A 23,390-nucleotide genomic window follows, 5' to 3' on the forward strand; every position below is an offset into this window, starting at 1 on the left:
CAGCAAAAATCTGAAGTAAACCTGCTGAAGTCAATAGAATTATCCCAGTGCAAAAACAGAATCTGTCTCTTTGCTTTTTTTTTCTTTTACTGTGCAAGCTGATCCCATAGCTGCAAAGAAACTGAAAAATCTATATATACAAACTCCATTGGCCAGGCTATCTTATTGTGAAACCTACTATATATCCCAACCTTATAAAAAATCATTCAAGTGTAACGCTGTCCTCTCTCTTGCTTTTCTGATAAGCGGAGAGGAAGGGCTGCCAATAGCACAGAAACTAGAAGACAGGAAAATAATATTGCACAGCAGGAGAAAAAGCATAGCTGAATGGAGATCAAGGAAGCTAAATTAAAGAAGATCGTAATATCTGGGTGACATGGCCACAACACAACGCATGGATGCAGCAGACGTTGTGGCAACTAAAGGATTCTTCCATTGGATACTTGGGAGTTGCAGAAAGCAGCAGCATTTCCATTAATGAGCTCCTTCCAGAAAATCTGCTACTATTCATTGACTTGGTTTGAAAAAGATTAAGCTAATAGTAAGACCCTTATTGACTTCATCAGCCTGTGTGTGAGGCCTGATGAGTTTAAATACAAGGCAAACTAGTGAAATACTCTCATGAAGAATGAACCGGAACTTTCCCAGAGTGCAGATGATTGCATTGCATTGTTTGTCCCGCGTGACACTGTATATTTGAAAGGGTAGTGTCATCTTTCTATGACACCACCAAAAAATAAATGGGTATATTTTTGAGGTTAGCAAATGTTCAAAATAAAAATAGTGGCAGAATTTAGAAGCAGTATTGGAGAGGTGTTAGTCCTGTCTCTGCTATTTGTAAAATCTCCACTTCCCTTGACAACAAATTCCTAGGAAAAATGGCATTGTTCCATTTTCCATTTTGTTATTAGCTGTTTAAAAAAAAAAACCTATGAATAAGCCTCTCTTGTCAGCCTGTCCTATAAAGACCTCCTGTAGTTTGTAGTGTCAACACTTAAATTCTGAGATTTGAAATGTACGTCTCATCTTTGGGGGCACAGCAATTTGTGTGCAAATCTTCAATGAATAAGTGAAAAGATTTCTCTCTCTCCTCCTGACTACAGCTGGTGGAGGAAGTGTTCTTGGCATCAGTTGTTCAGTGTTCTTTTTTTTATTATTATTTATTTATTTATTTATTTATTTATTTATTTAACCTCAGTTTTCCAAACAAACTTTTCCAAGGTGTGGTACAATTGCCACCTAAAATACCACCACGCTGTGCAGTTTTACTGACATATTCTGAGATAGGAGGCTTGTTCTTTGCATTTGCTTTAAGAGCCCACAGATGACTAGGTTCTTACCAGCCATATGTCTCTAGGCTGGTAGATGTCTTGCTAAATCAAGTCCTATAATAGTATTTTATGGCTTTGGATATTTTTCAAGAAATAAGTTAAAAGTCTTGAAACAGGAATTAGGTATTTGTAATTATGTTATTGTGTCTTGTCCATATTGTGGTAATGCCTAGAGCCTGGTTATGTTGTAAGAAGAAATAGTCATTCTCTAGAGAGCTCCTATTTTTCTCACGCCACCTGGTGCAATAAATAGTGGCTCTCAAACTATGGGGTGGGACCAGTGAGGCTGTAGAGTATTTGCTACGTTACTCGTCCGTTGAGAGAAAGCTGCTTCCATGGGCATTTGCAAGGCACTTCAAGAACTGCCTGTAAGTTAGAAAGAAGCGAGAAATAATGAGGAGGAACTAACGTAGTGTTGTTTGCTAGAGGAGCAGCCACCTGGAAGGAAGTGGGGAAAAGGAGTTAAACATCCACTTTATATACTTAGAGAAGATTTGGTTAAAAAAAAAGCCTGGATAACTGGACACCCCAGCCAGAATTCAAGGAGCCACTTGCAGGAAGTTACAAAAAGCCAGAAACAAGGAAGAGTGTGAAGAGGGAAAAGCAGAAAATGTAAAAGAGAAGCAGAGAATTGTGGCCAGAGAAATACGGAGACCCTATGTAGGGCTCTGAGGAGAGAGAAAGAAAAGAATAAGTCAAAGGGAGAAAGAATATGCAGTGAATTATTTGAGAAATGACTGCAAACACAGCATGAAAGCAAGGACCTGCTGCTTCAGATCTTACTCTATAGTAACATTGAATTAAAAGATCTGAGAAGCAACTTCACTATACCATGCATAAAGTTTCCCAAAGTTCGTCTGTACAACAATAGAGGTTATTGTATTATGTAATGTTCTATAATTATACTGATATAGTTCTCATGTGAACACTCCAGTAGTGACACTTTTTTCAATTTTGACTTATGTTGCTTTGGAAAGGGTTTCAGTTGAACTGGAGAAAATGTTTTTACATTGAGACAGGAGTTCACAGGCAGGGTGATGCTTGTTTACCTATATTGGGGAAGTTGTATTCATGTGAAGAGTGAAATGTGCCTGTGTGGACAAAGCCTGAAATATCTAGCTGTCCTTCAGGCCACTGACATGACATTCTTTATCTTAGCAAGAAACCACATTTCAAAGCCACCTTTTATAATTGTATAGGAACAGAGCAGAGCAACACAGCGCTATTCAACAAAAAGAAATGTCTATTATAGGTAGTCAGAGGTGTTTAGGTTTCCTAAGCTTCTACTTCCATGTAAGCAATTGCTGAAGATGCTACATGGAATTCCTATGATCATGAATGTGAGAAGGGATAATGAGAAAACACTATGTGTGAAGTTTTGGTCCATGCTGTGAAAACCTCCGTAACCTTTGGCACCCAAGAGTTACCATGGCCTAGATCAGGAAAAAAAAAAAAAAAAAAAGACAACGGCTTTTAAGAAGTTTTGAAATGAAAGGCTCTCAAATGCTGCAGTTTTTAGCAGCATACACCTTTTTGTTTTAACTATGAAATTTATGTGAGAAATAGAAAATTATTTATCCCTCAATAAATATAAAAAAAAAATTAAATGTTAAATTTAAATAATGGTTAACAACCTGATGTGTGACCTATTCTTTTCTTCCATGTGCTGGTGAGACAAAAAAAAAAAAAAAGAGAAGAAAAGAAGTGCCATATACTGGCTTCTCAAGAATGCAGCATCAGGGATCTGTACAAATCTGAGTGCTTCTATTGCTGCCTTTTGAAGGGCTCTGTAATAATAAGGAGGCCTAGGGAGAAAAATTGCAGTTGAAGACCATTGAAGTCTTGAACTGTAGTCAAGCCACAGAGTGAAATTACTGAGCCCTGAACACCTCTCCTGATCCTTCTCTGTTGAGAAGAACCTTTGTTAGATGAGGAGGCAGAGGTTGAAAGAGTCAATTGAAATCCTCACTAAATACATTTTCTGAGAAGTTAGGACATGTGGATTTTTACCCCGCATGGATTTACAAATCCACAGAATTGGAGCAGACGGAGAATCGCTTTTTTTTTTTAGTAGAAAGAATAAACTAGAATAAGATTATTACCAATTCAGTGTATGAGCAAGCAAAGCAGATTTTCTTGTGCTAACCCATCTGAGCCAGAGTGACACATACTGTGACACAGAGAAATATTTGAAAGGGCAGAAATAAAGGACTGTAGGTGTGAAGTATTACTTATACAGTGAGAAACTCCATTGTCTCAGACACTGGGTATGTTATTTTGTCCATTTATTGCTGAGTTCTTAAGAAGCCCATTCAGCACTATCTACCAACATTTTTTATGTCTTATTGTGGACCTGCATTTCATGAGCAAGAGACATTCCAGGATACATCTTCAGAGACTATGGTCAACCTGTAACATTCTGTCGACAGTATGAAAAATACTGTCCTTTTCATCTGAATTTCACAAAGCACTCTACAAAGGCCGAGGCATAAGCCATGAGCATACACTATTAATGAGCCATCCCCAGCAGTTCTCCTCTCTATTTTGTTACAAGATGGACACATTTCAAGGTTAAGCTTAAACCAGAAAAAAACCTCTCTTGGGATTGTTGTGCAGGCAGTTGTACGGGCAAAACACAACATCAAGAGCTGCACTTCATGCTGGCAAAACTGTTCTAGACTGGCTTTTTCTAGGCTACATCTGGTATTATACCAAGAATGCCTCAGTCTATTTGTTACTGTAGTGGAAAGCATCAAGTGCTGATTTGGTCCAGGAGTGGCCGTTGCTATTGGCCATTCAGTGGTGACAAATAAAAAGCAAACACATGTTTAAACAGCAACTTGGAATTTTTTGTAAGTTTGCAAAAGTGGCAAAAATAGTATATTTGCTGCTGTTCAACCCACTGCCTCCAGAAGTCCTCTTGTCTGAGTCATATTGGCCAGTGCCTTCCACCTCTCCCAGGACTCTTGCCAACAGCAATGCCACTGCCCTGGGAGCCTTCCTAGTGCAGGACTGATTGATGACAATCCATCTACTTCTTAATCTACTATAATAATTCCACTTGCTGAGTTTCTTCAGGATCTGAGCACTGCTGCCAAGAAAAAGCGGTATGTAGACATGGAGAGCTGATGACAAACTATAAAGCAGTACCTTCTGTAAACTGAAAAAGAAGCAGAAACAGGAAAAACATCTGAACTGAGGGAGCACACAGTGCCAGGAGGAAAAAGCCGAAGAGTCTGGAATACTGCAGTCCAGGGAGCCTGTGTACTGCAGAGACAGAGAAAAAAAGCAGAGCCAGCTACCACAAAGCCCAAAGGAAGCAGAGAGACCACTGGGGAAACAGCATTCTGCAGAAAAGCAGATCTATTGGGCACAAAAAGTAAGTGACAGAAAAGTGTAATGAGTGGCTATGAGTGAAACCTGTACGAGCTCCTCAATTTACATGTTCAGTCTAACTCTCAATGAACATCATTCTCTTCTTTTACAGGAGGGAAAATGAGGATCAGAAACATGGAGTGACTGCTAGAGACATCAACAGAAGAGTCATATATCTCGCAGTGCAGAGAACTAAGTACTAGCTATAGATCTGGTAAACTGCGAAAGCAGTGAATCATTGTATCTTCAAGGTAAAGCAATTTTAAGGATTAATACAAGGCAGTTTCTCATGAAACTTCTTATGATGTTGCAAAACTGAATTGATCTCATCATCTCTAGCTTTTCAGTTACCAAAATGAACCACATCCCATTGCAGGAGAGGCATGAAAGAAGCAGTGTTGCAGTAGAATATAGGTATGGCCATATGCAACTATACTTCCCTGTGTAAGCCTTTGGAATGAATTTCCATCCACTCTTCAGTCTGTGGGAGTTTGGCCAGGACTTTAATAAGGCCAAAATCTGTAATGGGACTTTCTGCTCACACGACAGTCTTTCAGCAAGGCCTTCAGATTGCTCCCAGGACTAGCCTCAAACATAGCAAAAAGCAAGTGGCAAATAGCAGCAGTCTGACAAGGAGACTTAACGTTTTTTCCTCCACAATGAAGTCCTCTTTGGCACTGGAATAAAAGAAGAGGAAACAAGTCTTTTTCTATCTGTGGACCCTTCTGTAAGGAACTGAACTGAAGAATATGTAGCTCTAAGGACCTAAAAGTCATATTGTTTGAGGAAATTACAGCAACGGAAGTTTAGCTGCATCACTAAGTTATGGCAAGAGAGTTGTGAGCAGGAAACTGTAGAGTAAGCCTATAGATTCATCACCCTTACGTCACTGAAATAAGCGTTTGCATTTTCTCTGTTACATTTTCTCTCATTTGAATGAAGTTCCTTCCTCTTTTGGTCCAATTCAGAGTTTCTGCCTAGCTTTATTCAAATGGCTTTGTCATGAGTCCTGAGCTCATCGTAGATTTTCCTTGCTATATGACCTTATGTCAGAGAGTCACACAGAAAGGACAAAGTGTGTCATCACAGGACCGTGTGAGATAGCAGCACGTTTACAGCTTTCCTGCAGCCACTAGCGTGCATGATATTAGCAGAGAGCTGACATCAGGAGAGCCAAACAGATGATCACTTTTTTCTGCTCCCCACAAAAGGCCTGATGCAAAACCCACTGGAATTGGTGAAAATGTAAAGGGCTTTGGCTCAGACCCAAATAAACCAGCCAGGAATAATACTGAAAAGATATCTGGAGCTGAGATGGTACAAAGGAACTAATCCTAGTCACCTTCCTCTAGCATCAGGCTCAATTTGATTTGAATTGGCTAGCTTCTGCTGTGAATTAAGCTCAAAGCCCCAAAGGCAACTCGATTCCAGTCATCTAGCCTTGCAGCCTCCTCCAAACTCGATCCAGAGGGAGAAGTGACTAATCCTATTCAGCCACTGCACTGAGCTAGTGCCGTAGATTAAAAAAGCTTGGGGCACAGAGAAAGTGAATAATCTGGGTCAGTTTTCCTCTGCAAGTCCTTTGCTCAACTTGGCCAAAACAATAATAATTAATAATAATAATAATTTGAAAAATAAAGTTAGGAGACAGAAAGAGGAAGTGCTGGTAAGAAGGAAATCTCACCTGATAAAGTGTGTACACATCACAGGAAAGAAATAGAAGCAGATCACTGGGGCTTTCCCAAAATTCTCAAGATGGGAAGACATTCGATTAGAGGAGCTACTTCACCTATTTGCTAGAAAATACAAAAGGATCATATTCCAGACTCTTCTGCAATTCTTCAGTGTCTGTGCAGGGCTGGTATGACAATCATGGGTGGAAAAGCTACAATAACATCTCAAGGCACAGAAGCTGGCTCCTTGGCTCTCTTACTCTTCCTGGCTAGGGGTACAGTGTGGCTAGTACAGGAGAGCTGCACGCTGCCTGGTCCTGGACATGAGCTAGAAAGTGAGCTATAAAATACAGTGGGAGTTGCCACTGTAACAGCCACACAATAGATGACATTAGTAAGTGCTTTCAGAGAATGCATTTTTGCGTAGGCTTCAAAGTAAATAACCACCGGTGCTGGTTATCATACTACCTTGAACAGGCTTACCAAGAATCATATGCTGTGGAAGAGGTTAGTCTGCAGATAACCCCCAACAAGGTTGTTAATATAAGAAAAGTGTATGTGCGTGCAATTTTGTAAAAATATTTGTTTTTCCTGCACCCTGTTACAGAAATGAAGGGCTTTCATTATTAATATCAGTTGTCTTACTCGACTTTCAGGCAGGTTTCCTGTGATGACAGGAAAGGGCTAGAGGTTTGATTTCAGTGAAAGTGAAGATTTTGTTTTTAAAAATCTGTTCCATAAGCAGTGGCATTCATGAAGCCAAGTGATTTGTGTTCTCCCGTCTCCCACACCTATTGTTTGTACCACCAGTCTCATCCTCCGAAGCCCCCTGCACAAGTCAGGAGGATGGTGACAGACTGCTAACTGCTGCTAAGCATAGAGGAGTTAAATTCAGCCCCCCTTTCATCAACAAGGGACACACAGTGATCCAGATCACCCAATTTTATCTAAATACCAGTTTTCGTGATTTATTATTTCATCATAGAATCATAGAATCATTTGAGTTGGAAGGGACCCTTAAAGGTCGTCTAGTCCAACTCCCCTGCAATGAACAAGGACACGTACAGCTAGATCAGGTTGCTCAGAGCCCCATCCAGCCTGTTTCCTTTGAGGCCTTTGTCAATCATGAATGTATCAAAGGCCTACATTTACTAGAGGGAAGGACTTCACAAGTGTCATTCTCATAGGTGAAACTAGGTAGGTTGGCTCTGCTTGCAAGCTGCTTTTGGAGGACAATTCACCACGTCCTAATACGTGATGCCAGAGGTAGGGAAAGACTGAAAGTTGGGAAACAAACAAAACAGTAAGAGTGAAATTGCAGTGGAATTCCTTCTTTTATTACCATGACTCTTACGATGTCGTTGGCATGTCTATCTAATATCCTTCACTGTTCAACCACATGGGAGACTGGGCAGCAAGTTTGTCAGGAGTCTGGGGATTAACGCAGGAGGTGAAACAGGGTTCACTTCGGGCTCCATCTGTCCCCTGTTCCAATCGCATGGACTACACCCGAGGGATCGCTGCCCCAGCTCCTCCAGCCCACCATCACGCTCAGCCTCTCCGGGGCAGCTGGGCAGAGGCCGGGCCCCACGAGAGGCAGCACGCAAGTCCCAGGCAGGCAGGCCGGAGGGAGCCTTGCTGGGCTCTCAGCCCGCCGCGCCCCTCAGGGCGCCCAATGGCGACCGCGCGCTGCCCGCTGGGGCCATCTTGGCGCTCGGGGCCGGGCGCAGCGCAACCCCCCCGGCACTGGGTTCGGGGAGCTCCGGCCGCCCCTCGCCTCACCCCGCACTTGGCCGCAGCGAAGCAGCGCTCTGCAGACCGACCTGTCGCGGGGCCGGGCGTCCTTTCGCCCCCCCCCCCGTTTTGTCGTGCAGCCCCCTCGCCCTGCCGAGGCGCGGTGACCCCGCTCCGCGCCCGCCGGTCCTCCAGCAGGAGCAACGATGAAAACACAAAGTCCTGTTAATTATGATGATGCACGGCGGTGACAGCCATTGTATTTTCGGCCGTCAAGTAATTCGAGACGGGATCCCTCGGTGCTCAGTGGAAAGTGGCGGCACTGAGCCAAATTGACCCCGGGTGCAGCCCACGGGCGGCCGCTTGCCGTGGCTCCGGGCCGGCTGCGCGCTCCACGCGCGGCGTGGGATGCTGGCTGGGGGTGCTGGCTGCCACAGCCACGGTGCTTCGCTTCCCGGGGCGGGCAAGGAGCGAGGGATCGGCCGCCAGTATTTTGGGGAGAAGAGTAAGGAGCCCGGGAAGCACAATGCAACAGCACCCCAGCCGGCTGAGTGCTGCTCCCGCAGACGGGCTCCCGCCGGGGTAGTCGGAGAAAAATAAATATCCCCAGTAGTTTTACCTTTGGAAAATGGAAAGGGCTTTTTCTCGCTGAGGCTGCCAAGCCCCGAGCCCAGGATTTTGTTTCTTCTCCTAGCACGCGTTGATGACATCACGAAGTGCCCCTTCTTTGTGTGTCAATGATGTCACCGAGTGCAGCGTGGGGGACAATGGAATCCTGAACTCCGGGCGAAGGCGAGCGGCTGCTGCGGGCTCGGGGCTGACCAGGGGGGCAGGGGACATCCAGCTGCTGGTGGGGCTGGAACAGGTGAGAGCTGCGGGGCTCCTTCGGGGCTCAATGTGTGGGGGTTTGGGCTGGGCTCTTTTTTTTTTTTTTTTTTTTTTCCTTACTGCATTCCAACTGAGACAGGTGAGAAGTTGGTGCTGGTGCTGGAGGGACAAAGCAGGTGAGAAGCTTTGGGGCTAAAACAGTTGTGAGAATAGGGGGAAAGCGAAGAGACCCCCACCCCACCTCCCGACCCAACAGCTCCCGCTCAGCTCAGCCTTAAGGAAGCAGCCTGCCCCTCAGCCACCTGCTTCCACCTCGTCCCTTTGGGGCTTTGGCGCTGAAGCGCAGACAGGAGCCGGGGTTACCCTCCCTCTCGGCACCTCTGCAGCACACTTTCCTGAGGATCCCCATTACGAACTCCCGTCCCCTCCGATTGCCCCTTTCTTCCTTCCCCAGCACTCGGCGAGGGGAGGCTGCGGCTGCCGGGATCCCCCCCAGCCCGGAGCGGGGCTCCCCGGGCTCCCCCCGGGCCCCGCTCGCCGTGAGGCCGCGCCGGGTGTCGCCCCAGCCCCGCCGCCCCCCAGCCCCGCTCGGCGGTGGGGGAGGCAGCTAGGGAAGCCATTGCCTGTTTAATAGTTGCTGTTGCAGCACTTCCGCTTCTCTCCCAGCGAGAGAGACACGAGTGGCCAGGCCCAGCCGCACCGAGGAGGAGCAGCCAGACACAAAGGGAGAGGTACGGGGACGGGGCAACCCTCGCCGTCCTCCCCGCCGCTCCCGGGGGCAGGGGCGAGGGGCAGGGCCGGCCGCGGCCCGGGGATGGGGCGGGAGGCAGCGGGGCAGGGGGATCGCGCCCGGGGCTGTCAGGTACCGCTGTCCCCCCGGCCCCTCGCTGCCCGGCCTGCGGGCCCGCCGCCGGGGGAGTGCGCCCGGCCCCCCCGGCCCCCGGCTCTCCCCGGGCAGCAGCGGGGGCGTCCGGCAGGGGGCTTCCCGGGGGGTGGTGGCCTCGGGAGGGAGGCGGCCCGCTGCCGGCCCCCCCCGGCCCGCTGCCGCTCGCCCCGGGCCCGCGGCAGCCCCCTACCAGTTCCCTCAGCGTCCGCCGGCTCTGCCGGGTGCCCCCTCCCTTCCGACGGCTCCTGACCCCCCTCTGGGCCGGCCCTGCCCCGCGGCGCCCCCCACTCTGCGTCCTGCCCCGGGGTGCCCCCAAGGAAGGACTGCCCCCCCCCCTCCCCACACACTGCTCCCCGGGCCCTCACCCCGCTAGGCCCTGGCCCTGCTTTTCCTCTCCCCCCCCTCCCCTCACCTAGCACAGCCCCGCTGCTCCCTTTCCCCCTTGCCAGCGTGTCTTGCAGTGCAGTGGGCCTCATTGGGTCCTCGCCATGTCCTCTAGTCCCCTAGCCCCCTGTTTGTCTGGTCCCTTTATGCCACACAGTGCTCCCAGCGCTTGATCCAGCGGGCACAAGTTTTGCTCAGGGATCCTCTGTTGGGGTCTCACCCTGCTGCCAGTGATGCCCCACTTCTATCGCAGTGCTGGCAGTGGTCACCCCCCAGCCCATCCTTTCCCCACGCCCCCATGTGCTTCCACCACGGAGGCCTGAGCTGCTCCATTTTTGTACCCTGCACCCTAGGCTGAGTGGTGGTGGGTGCTTGATGGCTCCTCTTGCACGCAGGGTTTGAGGGAGATAGAAGGAATTGCTGTGAGCTTCCCTGAGCCTTGGCGTTGTCCTTGTTCCAGTCCCTTCTTTCACTGCTTCCTGAGAGGAAGCTTTAAAAGTCCCTTTCTCCTTCAGCATTAATGGTGCAGGGGCAGCTGCTGCTCCTCCTGCCTGACTGTAGGGCCTGAGGAGGAGAGGGAGACACGAGGACCCTTTAAAGGGAGTATAGACCAAACACAGAGCAAGATTATCAGCTGCCTTTCTCTGTGTGTGTTTGTGTTCACTGTTTGTTCCCCACGCCCCGTGGTGTCTCCTCTCCAGGTTGGGGTTGTGGTGGGGGGGTCGCTATGTCGGATGACGATTCGAGGGCCAGCACCAGCTCCTCCTCATCTTCATCCTCCAACCAACAGACAGAGAAAGAGACAAGCACACCTAAGAAGAAGGAAAGCAAAGTCAGCATGAGTAAAAACTCTAAGCTGCTATCTACCAGTGCCAAGAGGTGAGGCTGCAGTCAGTTTTCTCACTGATTTGCTGCATCTTCTCTGCTTCCTCATTTTATTTTGCTATTCTTCTGCTGCTCTCTCACTGCTCCCATTCCTCATCACTTATGTTCAGCCTTTCCACACTGAGCTGCCATTGTCTCTCTTTTTCAGCCTCACTGTGTAATGAGTGTGCCCAACTTTCCTGTGCTCTGGGCTCTTATCCTGCTTCTGCTTCCATTCCATCCCAAATATTTTCCCGTCTCTTATTCCTCCTGGCTGTCATGCTGCTCCTCAGTTATTTCCACTCTCTTCCCTTTTCCTTGTTTGCATCAGCTGTCGGGATGTGGGATTGCTATGTAGGACCTTCATTCCTTCTCTGCTACTGGCAGCTCTGTGGTCCTGGGTAAAGCATTTAATTTCAGCATCAGTCTTCCTCTCTACGGAGAGGAAGGGATTGGGATGAATATATAATGGCTTTTTTTTTTCTGCTCTGAGGATTAATTAATGCTTGTGAAGAGTTTTGAGTTTGCTTGATGAAAGGAAGATTTGGAGCTTTATTAAACCACCTGCATTGGAAGGGTGTATGTAATCAGCGCAAGTGGTGTAATGTAGCTCCAAGTCTTTCCCACTGTATGTATTGCTGCTTTTCTGTCTGTTCATCACTTATTGAATTTCTGGTGTATGACTTGATGTTGACTAAAATAAATAAATCGCAGGTCTACTTATGCACATTCTGCTCTAAAGTAGGTTTTGCATGTGGCACAGTGTTCTGGGGGGCAGTTCTTGAGGATGAAATCATTTTTGTTCCAAAGTGATGTCTATATGTGGGAGAAATGCTATGATGGTCAGCTTTCTTCATCAGAACACACTCTGGAGCCATCCAGTTTTTTTTTTTTTTTTTTTTTAAAAAAAAAAAGCTGTTACTCTTTCTTATTTATTTTGTTTCACCCAAGTTCGGCATCATCCTGCTCCAGAGAGTTAAGCTGACAAATGGAAGTTTTCAAGCTAACTGAGAGTGCTCCAGTAAGAATAATAAACCATCTCACTGCAGAGCTTTGCCAAACAGCACAGAGAGGTTATGTCTTCAGGTGTGAAAAGTGGCTGGGGTTTTATGCAAATGCCCTGTCATCACAGCTAAGTTCTCTGTGGCTTTGTGGGGTTAAGGCAGTTTGGTTTTTCCAGATCTCCACTCAGCACGTTTCCATGGCAAGCTCATAGATAGCAGTAAGTAGTGTTTACATGTCATGCCCTAAACTATTTTAAAAAGAGGATAGTTTTACAAGCCTGCTGATTGTAAGTATGAAAAGGTTGTGGTTCTCATGCATGACAAGTGGAAGAGAGACAGGAGACACTGGCAGGGTTTAAAGGAGGAGAGAGGGTGGGGAGATCTGGAGGGGAAGCTTGAGTGACAGTAATGGGACTCCAGGGAAGGGGATGATAGCTGGTTGGGTATTTTGTGGCAAAAGCAATGTGGTGCTGCGCGAGCCCAGAATAGTCTGGGCAGGGAGCACTGGGTGTTGGCTGAGCATGGTGAAGGGAGGGAGCGTCTGGAGTTCTGAGGGGAGGGACGTGAGGATGTGGTATGGTTGTTAGGGAAAGGGAAGGGAGGAATTGAAGGTTGCAGGAGTGTGCAGGAGCCTCGGGAATACATATTCCCTTTCCTTTAAGCGTCCTCCGGAATGGCGCAGTTGCTCACTCCCTTGGGGCTGGTGTTTTTTTTCTCAGGTTGGTGATGGGGGAGCAGAGGGGAGCCAATTTGGTGATGACTGCTTTTTTCAGTCCAGCAAGACAAATTTCCTTTTTGACTGCAGTTTCCTTCTAGCACTTGGTGCATTGCATTCACAGAGGGTCCCCCTCACTTACAGGCTGGCTGGCAGAGTAAAGAGGACAGCCTTTTCCACAGCCCTTGTGGTTGGAATCGTTGTGGGAGTGCACAGCGATGCACCTGTCTGGGCTCAGTTCACAGTGCCTGTCTGCTTTTCTGTCTCTGTAATAGGGTGCCTGTCCTGCTTAGTGTGCGTGGATGGGTGGGAGGCTATGACTGAAGGTGCCTCTGCTTTATGTAGTGTTGCAAACTCCTGGTGACATTATGTCTGTAAGTCGTAAGTGTTAACTGCTGTCCTACACAGTGACTTACCTTTGTTCCTTTTTGCTTTTATTGCCACAGGATTCAGAAGGAATTGGCTGACATCACCTTAGATCCACCTCCCAACTGCAGGTTGGTGTTGATTCCTTCACTGGGGAGGACAGGGGAAGGAGAGGAGCTGAACCATGCTTGTGTTTGTTGTAGCTGTCCTCGGAGGTTCTGAGGAGGGCAGAGGAATGGCTTCTCAGCTGAATGGCTGACAGTACTTTTATGCATGCTTGGGTGACTTTAAATAGTTTCCAGGTGGGGGGGCCTCCAGAGATTATTATATGTGTGCTGATATGTGTTTACTGTTTGTTTGGGGGATTGTTTTGTTGATATTTTCTAACAATTGCATTTGTATCTGTCATACTGCTTTGTGTCTGTTTCTGAAACTAGCCTATGAAGAAGAGTGTGAAACTCTCCTTGTTTTTTTGTTGGTTTTTTTTTTTTTTCTGGTTTATAAATCTAATGCCTGGCTGCTCTAATCTTATATAAATAAGAGTCCTGCCAAGGAAGCAGAGAATAGCAAAATGCTCTGAGCTTTTTAGTTCAGAGCTCTGATCTAAACAGTATCTTACAGTGGAAGATAAGTGTGAATTCATCACTCAGTGAGTGTCCTACAGAAGCACGTGCATTGGGCAATGAAATAACAAGCAGGGCTGTTCAGTTGCCCTTTTTGGAGCAGCTTGTTTTTAAGTAAGTTTTAGGAACTCGCTCCTTTTGTTTAAAGCATCTAGCAGGTTGATTCAGTTCACTGCTTGGTGGCCCGAGCTTCTTTGCATTTGGGGAGGAGGCAGTTGTAGTGTAATATCTTTGGTTGTGCTTGTTCATTCAAGAGGAAAGTTGCTTTCAATCTGGTTTGTTGCCAAAGCTCAACTCTGTTCCTATTTTCTTGCTGTGCCTGAACTAGGTTTGAGGCCTTTTAATGTTGGTAATAGCAGCAGTCAGAGAAAATTCTGTTTATAAACAACTGTTTAAGTTGGTCTCTTTGGTACTGAGGTGTCACCAGCAAATGCACGTGAACAGTTTTATTGAAGCTTTTTGCTACTGTTGGTCTGCAGGGCAGCACTGGCACATGGGTTAGCCTAGTGGTCCAGAGCCACTAGTTAGTCAGGCACATAGTGACAGAAGGGTTAGGTTGAGGCATGCACGTGAGTACAGTAGAAGTCAAGGCTGATACTAAGATTTTCATACCGCTTGGAAGATAACTGATGTCATAGCTAGAGATTTCAGAGGTCAGTATTGTTTTGTTGACATTAATGACTACCTGCGTATTACCAGAGCTCCAGCTGCTGGTTTGGAAGTGTCTGGCCCGTCTGCATCCTGACTCAGTGTCAAGATGAAGTCCACATGCTTCCCCCTCCTCCTCCCACCATATCCTGATTTTTTTTGTGGGGAAAAAAAAACCCAGAAGCGTGTCTCAGAAAGCCTGGCTTGCTCTGCATATAACTGAGTCTGGATGATTGAGGGGCCAGGACTGCAGTCTGAATCTATCCAAAAGTTGTGATAACATATGAGTATGTCAGATTGCAGGCTTCACCTGAAGGTTTGTGTAAATAATGTTAGATCCCTAATTTGTTCCTGTTTCAATTGGCACCATTTGCAGGTAAAGATGAGCTAGCAGACTATCTGTCAAAATAGAATATGGCTGTGAATTTTTTAATTACAGAGACAACTGTGGATAATGCACTTCAAGGCCTGCGTAGTAAGTTTGTGTTGTTTCAACCTTTATAAATATTTCTAGTAGCTAATTAGTTCATAGTGCAGTTAGTGATGATTAATTCTCGCCCGTAATGTAAGTATTGTGCATTCCTTCCAACCTGCAAATGAGTGACAGTGAGAGATGGCAACTCTTACAAACAATACATGAAACTGGTGTAATTGTTGCTGTCTCTTAGTGTGTTGGTTGGTAGGAAAACATGAATGGAGAGGTTTTGGCTTGCGTGTGACCAAAGGAGTTTTGGTATTGCTCAACTTGGGGTGGAAGCCTTCCTACCTCAATAAAGAGAGTGCCAAAAGTGAAGCAGAGCTCTGCTTACGGCTAATGAGGTTCAGATGGCATGCTCAAGCACAGGGAGTTTGCTTTTGTAGCAGCTGTTTGGTGAAAGGGTAGGCAGGTGCTGATTGCCACAACAGTGGGGTGAGTTTCAGCTATCACAGTCATGGGGAAAGCTCAGCTTTGTGGAAAAAGAAATAGTTTGTGAGGGTGAGGATATCAAGCAAGTGAGAGAACTATGTTGCTGCATGATGCTTAAGGCTGCCAGAACTTCCTCTGGGGAAGCCTGCTAGCAGTGTCACTGCTTTCCTTTATTTTTTTATCCTATGAGTGTTACTGGCATGCTGTGAGCAAGGTATTAAATACATGGTTTTGGAACTTAGTTTCAGTTTCCATCTTCATTCCTTCGCCCATCCTCACCTTCCTTTTGCCCTCAAGCTCCTCACCCCTCTGCTGCCTTTGCCTCCGCACATATTTTCAGGTGTCACTTTGGGGCTGCCAAAGTCTCAGAAGTCACATTTTAAAAAGTGGACCTGAAACTGCATCCTGTGTTATTTTGGAAACGTACTTTTTTTTGACTGGACACTTGGCCTTACACCCCTTTCTTTCCATTTTCTCCCTGTTCTACACAGTGCCCTGTGTTTGACAGCAGTTCGTGGTTGGCAGTGCTTTAATTTTTGGCTTCATTGCAAAGTGCTGTTCTTCTTGCAGTCTTATTGCAGTAATGGGAGTTCAAGATATTTAACGCGTCCCACAGCAGCTCCGCATATTGAAAGAAAAATCTTTAGGTTGTAAATGATTCTTAGTAAGAACCGTTTTATTTTTCTTCTTATAAAACACCACATATAAGATGCAATTACGAATAATGAAAACCATTTGATATTTCAAACAAAATGGCTTAAAAACAAATGAGTTTCATTTTTAGTTTTGTAGCTTGCAGTGACCAAATTTTCAAGTGTGTAACCCACAAATCAACTATTTAAAAAAAAAAAAAAAAAAAAAAGAAGCAAAATACCAACACACTCAACACCCTGTGATTGAGCAGCTGTGTGGGTTTCATACATATGTGGGTAATATGAGGGGAAGTTTATCCCAGAACTTCCTCTCCCCTCAATAGTTTCCTTGCTTCTGGTCGCCATAGCTTGCCTCTGTCCCCCAAAGACTTACCAGGTGCTGGTCCATCTTTTGGCTGCTTCATCATCTCTGGTAACCCAATTGCCCCTCCAGCCCCCCTCCCCACGTTGTGATTTTGGTTTTAAGCAGCCTGCTACAGTTCCTTTTTCAGGAACAGTATATGCCTATGGGAATGCAGTACATGTTTGGCCTGCTTTAACAAATAGATTTCAAACTTGACAATATTTTCTTAAAAGACTTATTTAATACTCTTCACAGTTTTGTGGATTCTGGTGGTGGCAGTGCTTTTCTCATCAGTGTCCGAGTGTAGTGTGTGTGTAGCGTTCGGCTGAGTACTTCTTGCTTCTTTTTTATTATGCTTTCAGTAGGCTAGCATCATAGAGATCCTTAATTTTCTGTTGTCTGCAAAATGATTTGACTTCTGACACTAGTTTTAAGTTAGGAAAGTTAAATGTGGCTGTCAAATCCAAAAGTGGTCAGTGGTTTAGGTGGATTGGAGAATAACTGCCTGGACTTAAGGTGTTTTAAATGTTTTGAGATGGTACCTGGTGATTTCATCTCCTATTTTGTATGATGTCAGAAAGTTGCAGCTGTTGGTTTAGAACAGTAGGTATTGTTGTTCAGGTATTTGGTGTCACTAGACTTCTGGTCTGATGAGTACACTGGGGATAGCAGTATGGTGTATCTTTGCGTTGGGTCATGGAAGTCTGCTCTGACAACTGTCTGCAGGTGTCAGAATGCATTTTCATCTCGCTGGGTAGGCAGGCCTTCTTTGTGTGTAGACAACACTTGCAAGCGCTGTGCCAGAGCTTTGGTTCTGTCACTGTGGTGAGGTTTCCAAAGCTTTAACAGAAGTTAATTAAAGCTTAAATACTGTTTATACTCTTTATGTCATCTATTTGACCTCCATATCTAAGCATCTCCTGAAAGTAAATCTGCCAGTGGCTGCAAGGTTATGAAACAAATGATTTTCCCCATTTTACAGACAGGGAGATGCAGCTCACAAAAACTGAGTGACTCTTCGAAGGTCATGCAGGAAGTCTGTGGCAAAGTGGAGAAATGGATGTAAATCTCCTTTGTTTCAGCCTAACATGCAGCTGAGCTGTTCTGCTGGAACTGCGTGCGTCGGTTGTGCTGCGAGCAGGGCTTTGAGTTTGTGCTTTATTGGGTGTCTGGTATTGACTGTATGTAAGCATGGTAATTTAATGTTATTCTTCCCATCTGTGTAAAGGAACCAAAATGGATATTAACTAGAATTAATGCTTTTTAATCTTTCTTACCCAAACTGAAACAAGTTTGTCTCCACATGGCTCATTTAAGTCCATATAGGCAAGACCAGCTGTTATTTAAACAAAAATAATTTTCGAATCTTTGCTGAAGGACACATTTGCCTGCAAGGCTTACCATCGCTTCGGAGAGAAATGCTATCGCAGATTCATTATTTAAATAATAATAAAATACAGTTGTGTTTCCTGGCTCGTTCAGCCCCGTTTCTGTGAATTCACAGAATAAGGACCAGATCTCCCTAGGAGTCTTGTGAAAGTTAACTGTCAGCACTTAATAAATATATGTCTCGGTATAGATGGTGGGAGAAGTGCTCTGTGCTATAATAGGTGGAGTATTCCTATTTTTCAAAACTTTGCAACGTGGAATTAAGATTGCCTGGCCAAAGAGAAGTCTGCAGAAAATGTGTTGTGTATAGGCTGCTTTGAACTCAATAGTATCCTCTTCTAATTAATATATTTCATCTATGTACTGTGGAAGTCTAGCATTTGTTCAGATTACGTTTGTTTTTACAGTGCTCTGAGGATGGATTGTCACTGTTAAACTAATATTGTTTGTCTTTTAAATTATTTTCACACTTGGAATGGACCTTCCTGCGCACAGACCTATTCTAACAAGAACTTTGTGGTCTTATGTTTTGCAATTAAAAGTATTAATTAGAGTAAGACAGGTTAGTTTTGTTTTTAATACGCACACGCATTCTTAGAGCAAGAATGACACAAATGGTGATTTTCCTTCCTTGAAAAATAAAACCACAACATAGATAGATAAGTAAAACTGCAGATAATATTTAATGAAAATTCTCAGCTTGTAAAAGGGATTTTAGCACTCCTTATTTTCATTCGCATCCCCTCCTTGTTTCTTTGAAATGGGAGCATTTTCTGTGAGAGCTTCCCAGCCCTAGGATGGGAAGGACCTTCCTAATTAGAGCTGTGTGTAGTTGAAAAATACCTTTTGTCATACAAACTACCCGTGGTTCACCATTCCCTCCCCCCTTTGTTTGGCACAAGGCCCCTGGAGAAATAACTCTTCCTTCTGAAACGGTGTATTAACTAATTTAGAGGTCCTCCGCAGCTGTGTATGGGCTCTCGCAAACCATAAAAATAACACCGCTTATATACGTGGTGAATTCCGAGTGTCCGTAGCTAGCAGCTCCTGCGGGGAAAGTCCTCTGCCCGACGCGCTCAGACAATAGCGCGGCAGCAGCTTCTTTGCTGCGGATTGATTAGCTAATATTACAGAAATTCACATTTCTGAAGACGTTTCTGTTTTTACTGGCTCCCTTTAAAATAAAATCAGACGCATTTTACAGGCAGGGCTGCTGGGATCCTGTGGCGGTAGCTCCCTGATTCTGGAGTAGATTCTCTTTGGCACATCGCGGCTCAGCAATTCCCAAGTGAGCTGCGTTCTGTGCTCTTGCATGCCAAATATCAGGACGATGAATCTTGAGAGCGACTGTGAAATCGTACCACGGCTCGGAACAAAGGGGGCTGAAATCCCTTCTGTGCACACTCTCTTGTCTACCACTTAATTTTATTATTTGACTTTCAGCTTTGCTGCCCTTGGAGGGCACTGTGCAACTGTATTTATTACGCTCGTATATGTTTTATCTGACAAATTGTATGTTTTGTGTTATGCAGTCTTTAATTTGGTTTCATTTCAGTTGTATTCCAGCTCTGCATGCCTTGGTTTTTCTATTGGATATGTTTGTTTATAGCAGTGGGTGATACGTCTGGTTTTGTTTTAAGAAGTATTCATGATATGTGCATGGCACTTCAGAGACATAAATGGGAAACGTTGTGTGTGGAGTATTTACACTAAAAGGGCTTGAATCTCTTTGCTCTTCAGTATGAAGACAAAACTATCCCTGCAGAAAGAGCTGGCTGGCCTAGGGCAGTGATGAAGCGATAGTGGACGGTTTTGCACTTGAGGATGCCACCAAGGGCAGATTGCTAGTGACTGGGAGCTCCGGTTCTGGTGAGCTGCTGAGATGCAGGCTGACAGGCCAGTGGCTTTGGCCCCACTGCCAAATAGGTGGTTCTGGGACTGAGATGGAGCCAACCTGCTTTGCTGGGAGTCATTCCGGTGGGTTAAGGCTATTGAGGAGCTTGTGCACAGAGAGACTTCTGCAGCTTCTGCCTGTGCTCTTCTGCAATTTCATGTGATTGACCAATGCTGCGTCAAAAGATAGGTGGCCAGCAGGGAGAGGGAGGTGATTGTCCCCATCTGCTCAGCCCTCGTAAGGCCTCAGCTGGAAAGACGTGGAGCTGTTGAAGTGAGTCCAGAAGGGGGCCGTGAGGATGATGAGAGGACTGGAGCACTTCACCTATTAAGAAAGACTGGGGGAGCTGTGCTTCTTCAGCTTGGAGAAGAGAAGGCTCTGGGGAGACCTCTTTGCTGCCTTCCAGTACTTGAAGGGAGCTTATAGGCAGGAAAGGGAGCAACTTTTTACTCGGTCTGATAGAGATAGAACAAGAGGTAAAGGCTTTAAACTAAAAGATGGGAAATTTAGGTCAGATGTTAGGAAGAAATTCTTTACTCAGAGGGTAGTGAAGCACACAGGCACAGGCTGCCCAGAGAAGCTGTGGATGCCCCATCCTTGGGTATGTTCAAGCCGGGTTGGATGGGGCCCTGGGCAACCTAATCTGGTGGGTGGCGACCTACTAGAGGATCTCTGAGGTGCCTTCCAACCTAAGTCATCCTATGGTTCTGTGATTCTCTCTACAAATGTTTCATGTGCCAAACAGAAAGAGTATATTATTTTATGTGAATGGGTTAAGAGATTGCTGCATATCTGTGAATTCTTGCACACCACGTATGAAGTAAAAGGCTGCACTTTCTCTAGAAAAGAAAGTACTTAAAAGTACTAAGGTAAATTAATGATGTAATTTAGTCATTGTAGGAAAATCTTGCCAATCTATGCATTTATTTGAGTGAAATAAGTTTATACTTATTTTTCCCTCTGAGGCTTAACAGTGGAGGTCTAAATACTGACTTCATTATTTTACAAAAGGAACTAGAGAACATGTATAGTCAAGTACTATAAATAAACCTAAACTGTCAAAATAAACACTGTACACTTTGGAATTCAGAAGGGTTTTCTTGTTTCTCTTGCCAATTTGCAAATTTCAGCAGCATGCAATTGGTCTTCCAAGGCATTTGTGGAAAGTGTAGTGGTTACTACAGTGCATTTAATACATATTTTCTGTGTATGAGGGGCTAATTGACATCACCAGGAGAATATATTACAGATCTGTTTGCTTAACTGCAACATCCAGCATGCAGTGTTGTTTTCTTTATTAACGTGCACACCCTATGGTGGGAGGTGGGGGAGAAAAGGAGAGCGGGGCATACAGATTATAACTCATAGCAGATGTAAAATCAAACAGTACGTCTTCCCACATTTCCTCTCTGATTTCACAACTGAAAATATAGATCAGGTAAGATTAAGTTGAGCTGTTTCAAGAACTGGGCCCAGGCCAAGTTTTGGCAGTTCATTTGTTTAAGAGAAAATACAAAGTAATTGGATTAAAGAGGCTGTGTGATTAATGGTGTAGAATCTGGTTATATTTCTTTGCTTCTGTATTTCTGTGAATCAGTACAGAATTGGAGCCCTTGATTCCTACAAGGGCTTCAACTCTTAGAGTCAAAAGTGAGTATAAACCAAAGCAGCATGTTAATATTTTGCCCTCTTTGTATCAGTGTTAAGGATTGTTTAAGAGATGAGAGAACTGGGTTTCTCACCTTTTCCCCTGGAGCAACTGGACTTGCTGGAAGCTAGAGAATCTTGAACTGGTACTGAGAGTTGTAAAGGCAGGAGCAAATGCTTTTGGCTAGAGCAGAGGTACTTCCCGTGGCAGGTGGAATGCCAATATTTAATGCTCTCTCTGCTCTATTTCAGCAATAGATTTTTGCCAGTGAAACTAATTGCAGCATCTGTTAAAGAGAGATCGGGAGACAGGTCTTTGTTGTTCTTTCTTTCTTTTAGTGCCTAGTATCTCAAAGAGAGCTGCACACAGGGGTGGAAAGACCCGCAAACATTACAAATTAATTCCGAAGCTGTAGGTGACTTTTCACAGTAGATGAACTGATGAAAAGAAGCAAAATACTTCTGGTATGGACTCAGAGCTTCAACAGATTGCTGTGAGACAACAGCAGAGCTCCAGGGCAGTAGGGGTTTTTATACATGGAAGCCTATCATCAGTGTAACTGTCTAAAATCTTTCACTTGTAGTTTGAACATCTTCACTGAAATTTTAAGGTGCAAATTTAAGTGATCACTGTTATGGATATGCCATATATTTGGAATTTTCAAGTGGAGAACTTCCAGAAAGTTTTGATGTGTTACTTATTATTTCAAAGTACAAGCAGCTCTGAGAAATGGCGTACAAATGGTGCAGAAAGTGCAGTATATTTAATTAAAGTGGTGCTTAACTGTTGCAGATGGTTTTGAAAGATTGCTAAAATGTACACAGTTGTAATAACATAGTTTTAAAGCAATTATATCAATAGTGTAGCATTCCACAAAAGGTCATGTCATCAGAAATTTCTGATCATTCAATCTGATGGCTGTAATACCCTATTTGCACATTGTTTCCTGTATGCCCTGGTAAGCTTTTTAAAGGAGATGCATTAGGTGATGCATGCAAGCATTTATAGCTGGTGCCCTCTTTAACCTCCTTGTAAGTTGTTTATCAGTAACGATTGTCTCATTTTGTTTTTGATGGGGTAATTCTTAATTTGGGAATCTCATCGTGTTTTGGCTTCCGATGAAACTATTTTTGCGTGCTTACGCTTGGGAGACTATGGGAGAGAGAGCAAAGACAGAATGCTTAAATGGCTATGCAAAATAAAGCCTCAAAATATCATGAGTCGGAATGGAGTCCCCAATTGCATTAAAGTTGTGTCTATGCTTTCCTTCCTGCTTCAAATCATGCAGCATGTTCATGATCTAGGAAACCAAGCAAGAAGATGTGTATAGCTGCAAAAATGACCTAGGAAATCTCTGGCTAGGAATGTAACTAGTGTCAGGCCTTTGGCTTGCTCTTCATCTGCTAGTCTTTTAGTTACATCCCAGGATATAAGTCTCTAGTGAAACTGTAATGCTTTCTTTAGAGCAGCATTTTTCCAATTTGTTCTATCCCCTTCGTCTCCTTATGAGGTTAATCAGATTGCAGGCATTGGTGAGACTGAGTGAGTAAATGAATTGTGGGTGAGGAATGGAAAGGGACATAAAACTACTCAAGGCAGAAGGATGTTGTGTTCCTATGGACAGCAAGATTGTGGAAGACCTTAATGGTCTGTGTGAGAGGCAGCCCATCAGGATGGCTGAGGCAATTTTGCACTGCTTGCTGAAGGAAAAAGTTGTGGCAAAGATGGAACTGTAGAAAGACCGTGTCTTTTTGTATTCTGGTGATTTAGTTCTGCTTTGTTAATGCTTTCTATGCAGAGCAGAAGAGACGGGGCATCCTCCTTCACTGAGTGGGGAGGGCCATCCGTGGGTCAGCCTCTTCTTGAGAATCAGTGACTTTTAAAGGCAGGCAAGCGTATAAGCTACAGCAATAGTTTCTGCTGTGCTGCTTGTGTTACAGCCCTACTCAGGAGGTACAATGTTCATATATCAATAAAGTCAATGTATTTATACAATCTTACACTGCTAATGATGCTCTGCAAATCAAGGAGGTGCAATCTACTGTACCTGGGAGAATACAGTGCCTGAAACAGCTGCTCGGGTGTATCTTTGCAGGCCTCCTCTGACTGCTACATGAGCTGCATG

At 44.9% G+C, this 23,390-nt stretch overlaps 1 protein-coding gene across 5 annotated transcripts in view; it reads left to right on the plus strand.

The window, feature by feature from the left end:
- The window catches only part of LOC110394030 (ubiquitin-conjugating enzyme E2 E1), a 45,692-nt gene continuing 30,571 nt past the window's right edge, over nucleotides 8,270-23,390 (plus strand). Inside the window, exons 1-6 of one of the 5 annotated variants that reach the window (XM_021387633.1) lie at nucleotides 8,270-8,389; nucleotides 8,808-8,978; nucleotides 9,081-9,117; nucleotides 9,608-9,672; nucleotides 11,002-11,090; nucleotides 13,241-13,291. In XM_021387633.1, the coding sequence (XP_021243308.1) occupies nucleotides 8,345-8,389; nucleotides 8,808-8,978; nucleotides 9,081-9,117; nucleotides 9,608-9,672; nucleotides 11,002-11,090; nucleotides 13,241-13,291 (458 nt within the window). In that variant the 5' untranslated portion in view covers nucleotides 8,270-8,344. Of the gene's footprint in view, nucleotides 8,390-8,807; nucleotides 8,979-9,080; nucleotides 9,118-9,575; nucleotides 9,673-10,912; nucleotides 11,091-13,240; nucleotides 13,292-23,390 lie in introns of those variants that run through there. The other 4 variants (XM_021387634.1, XM_021387632.1, XM_021387630.1 and 1 more) reach the window with 4 other exon arrangements.

This window comes from Numida meleagris, chromosome 2, assembly GCF_002078875.1.
Source record: "Numida meleagris isolate 19003 breed g44 Domestic line chromosome 2, NumMel1.0, whole genome shotgun sequence".
Taxonomy (NCBI): domain Eukaryota; kingdom Metazoa; phylum Chordata; class Aves; order Galliformes; family Numididae; genus Numida; species Numida meleagris.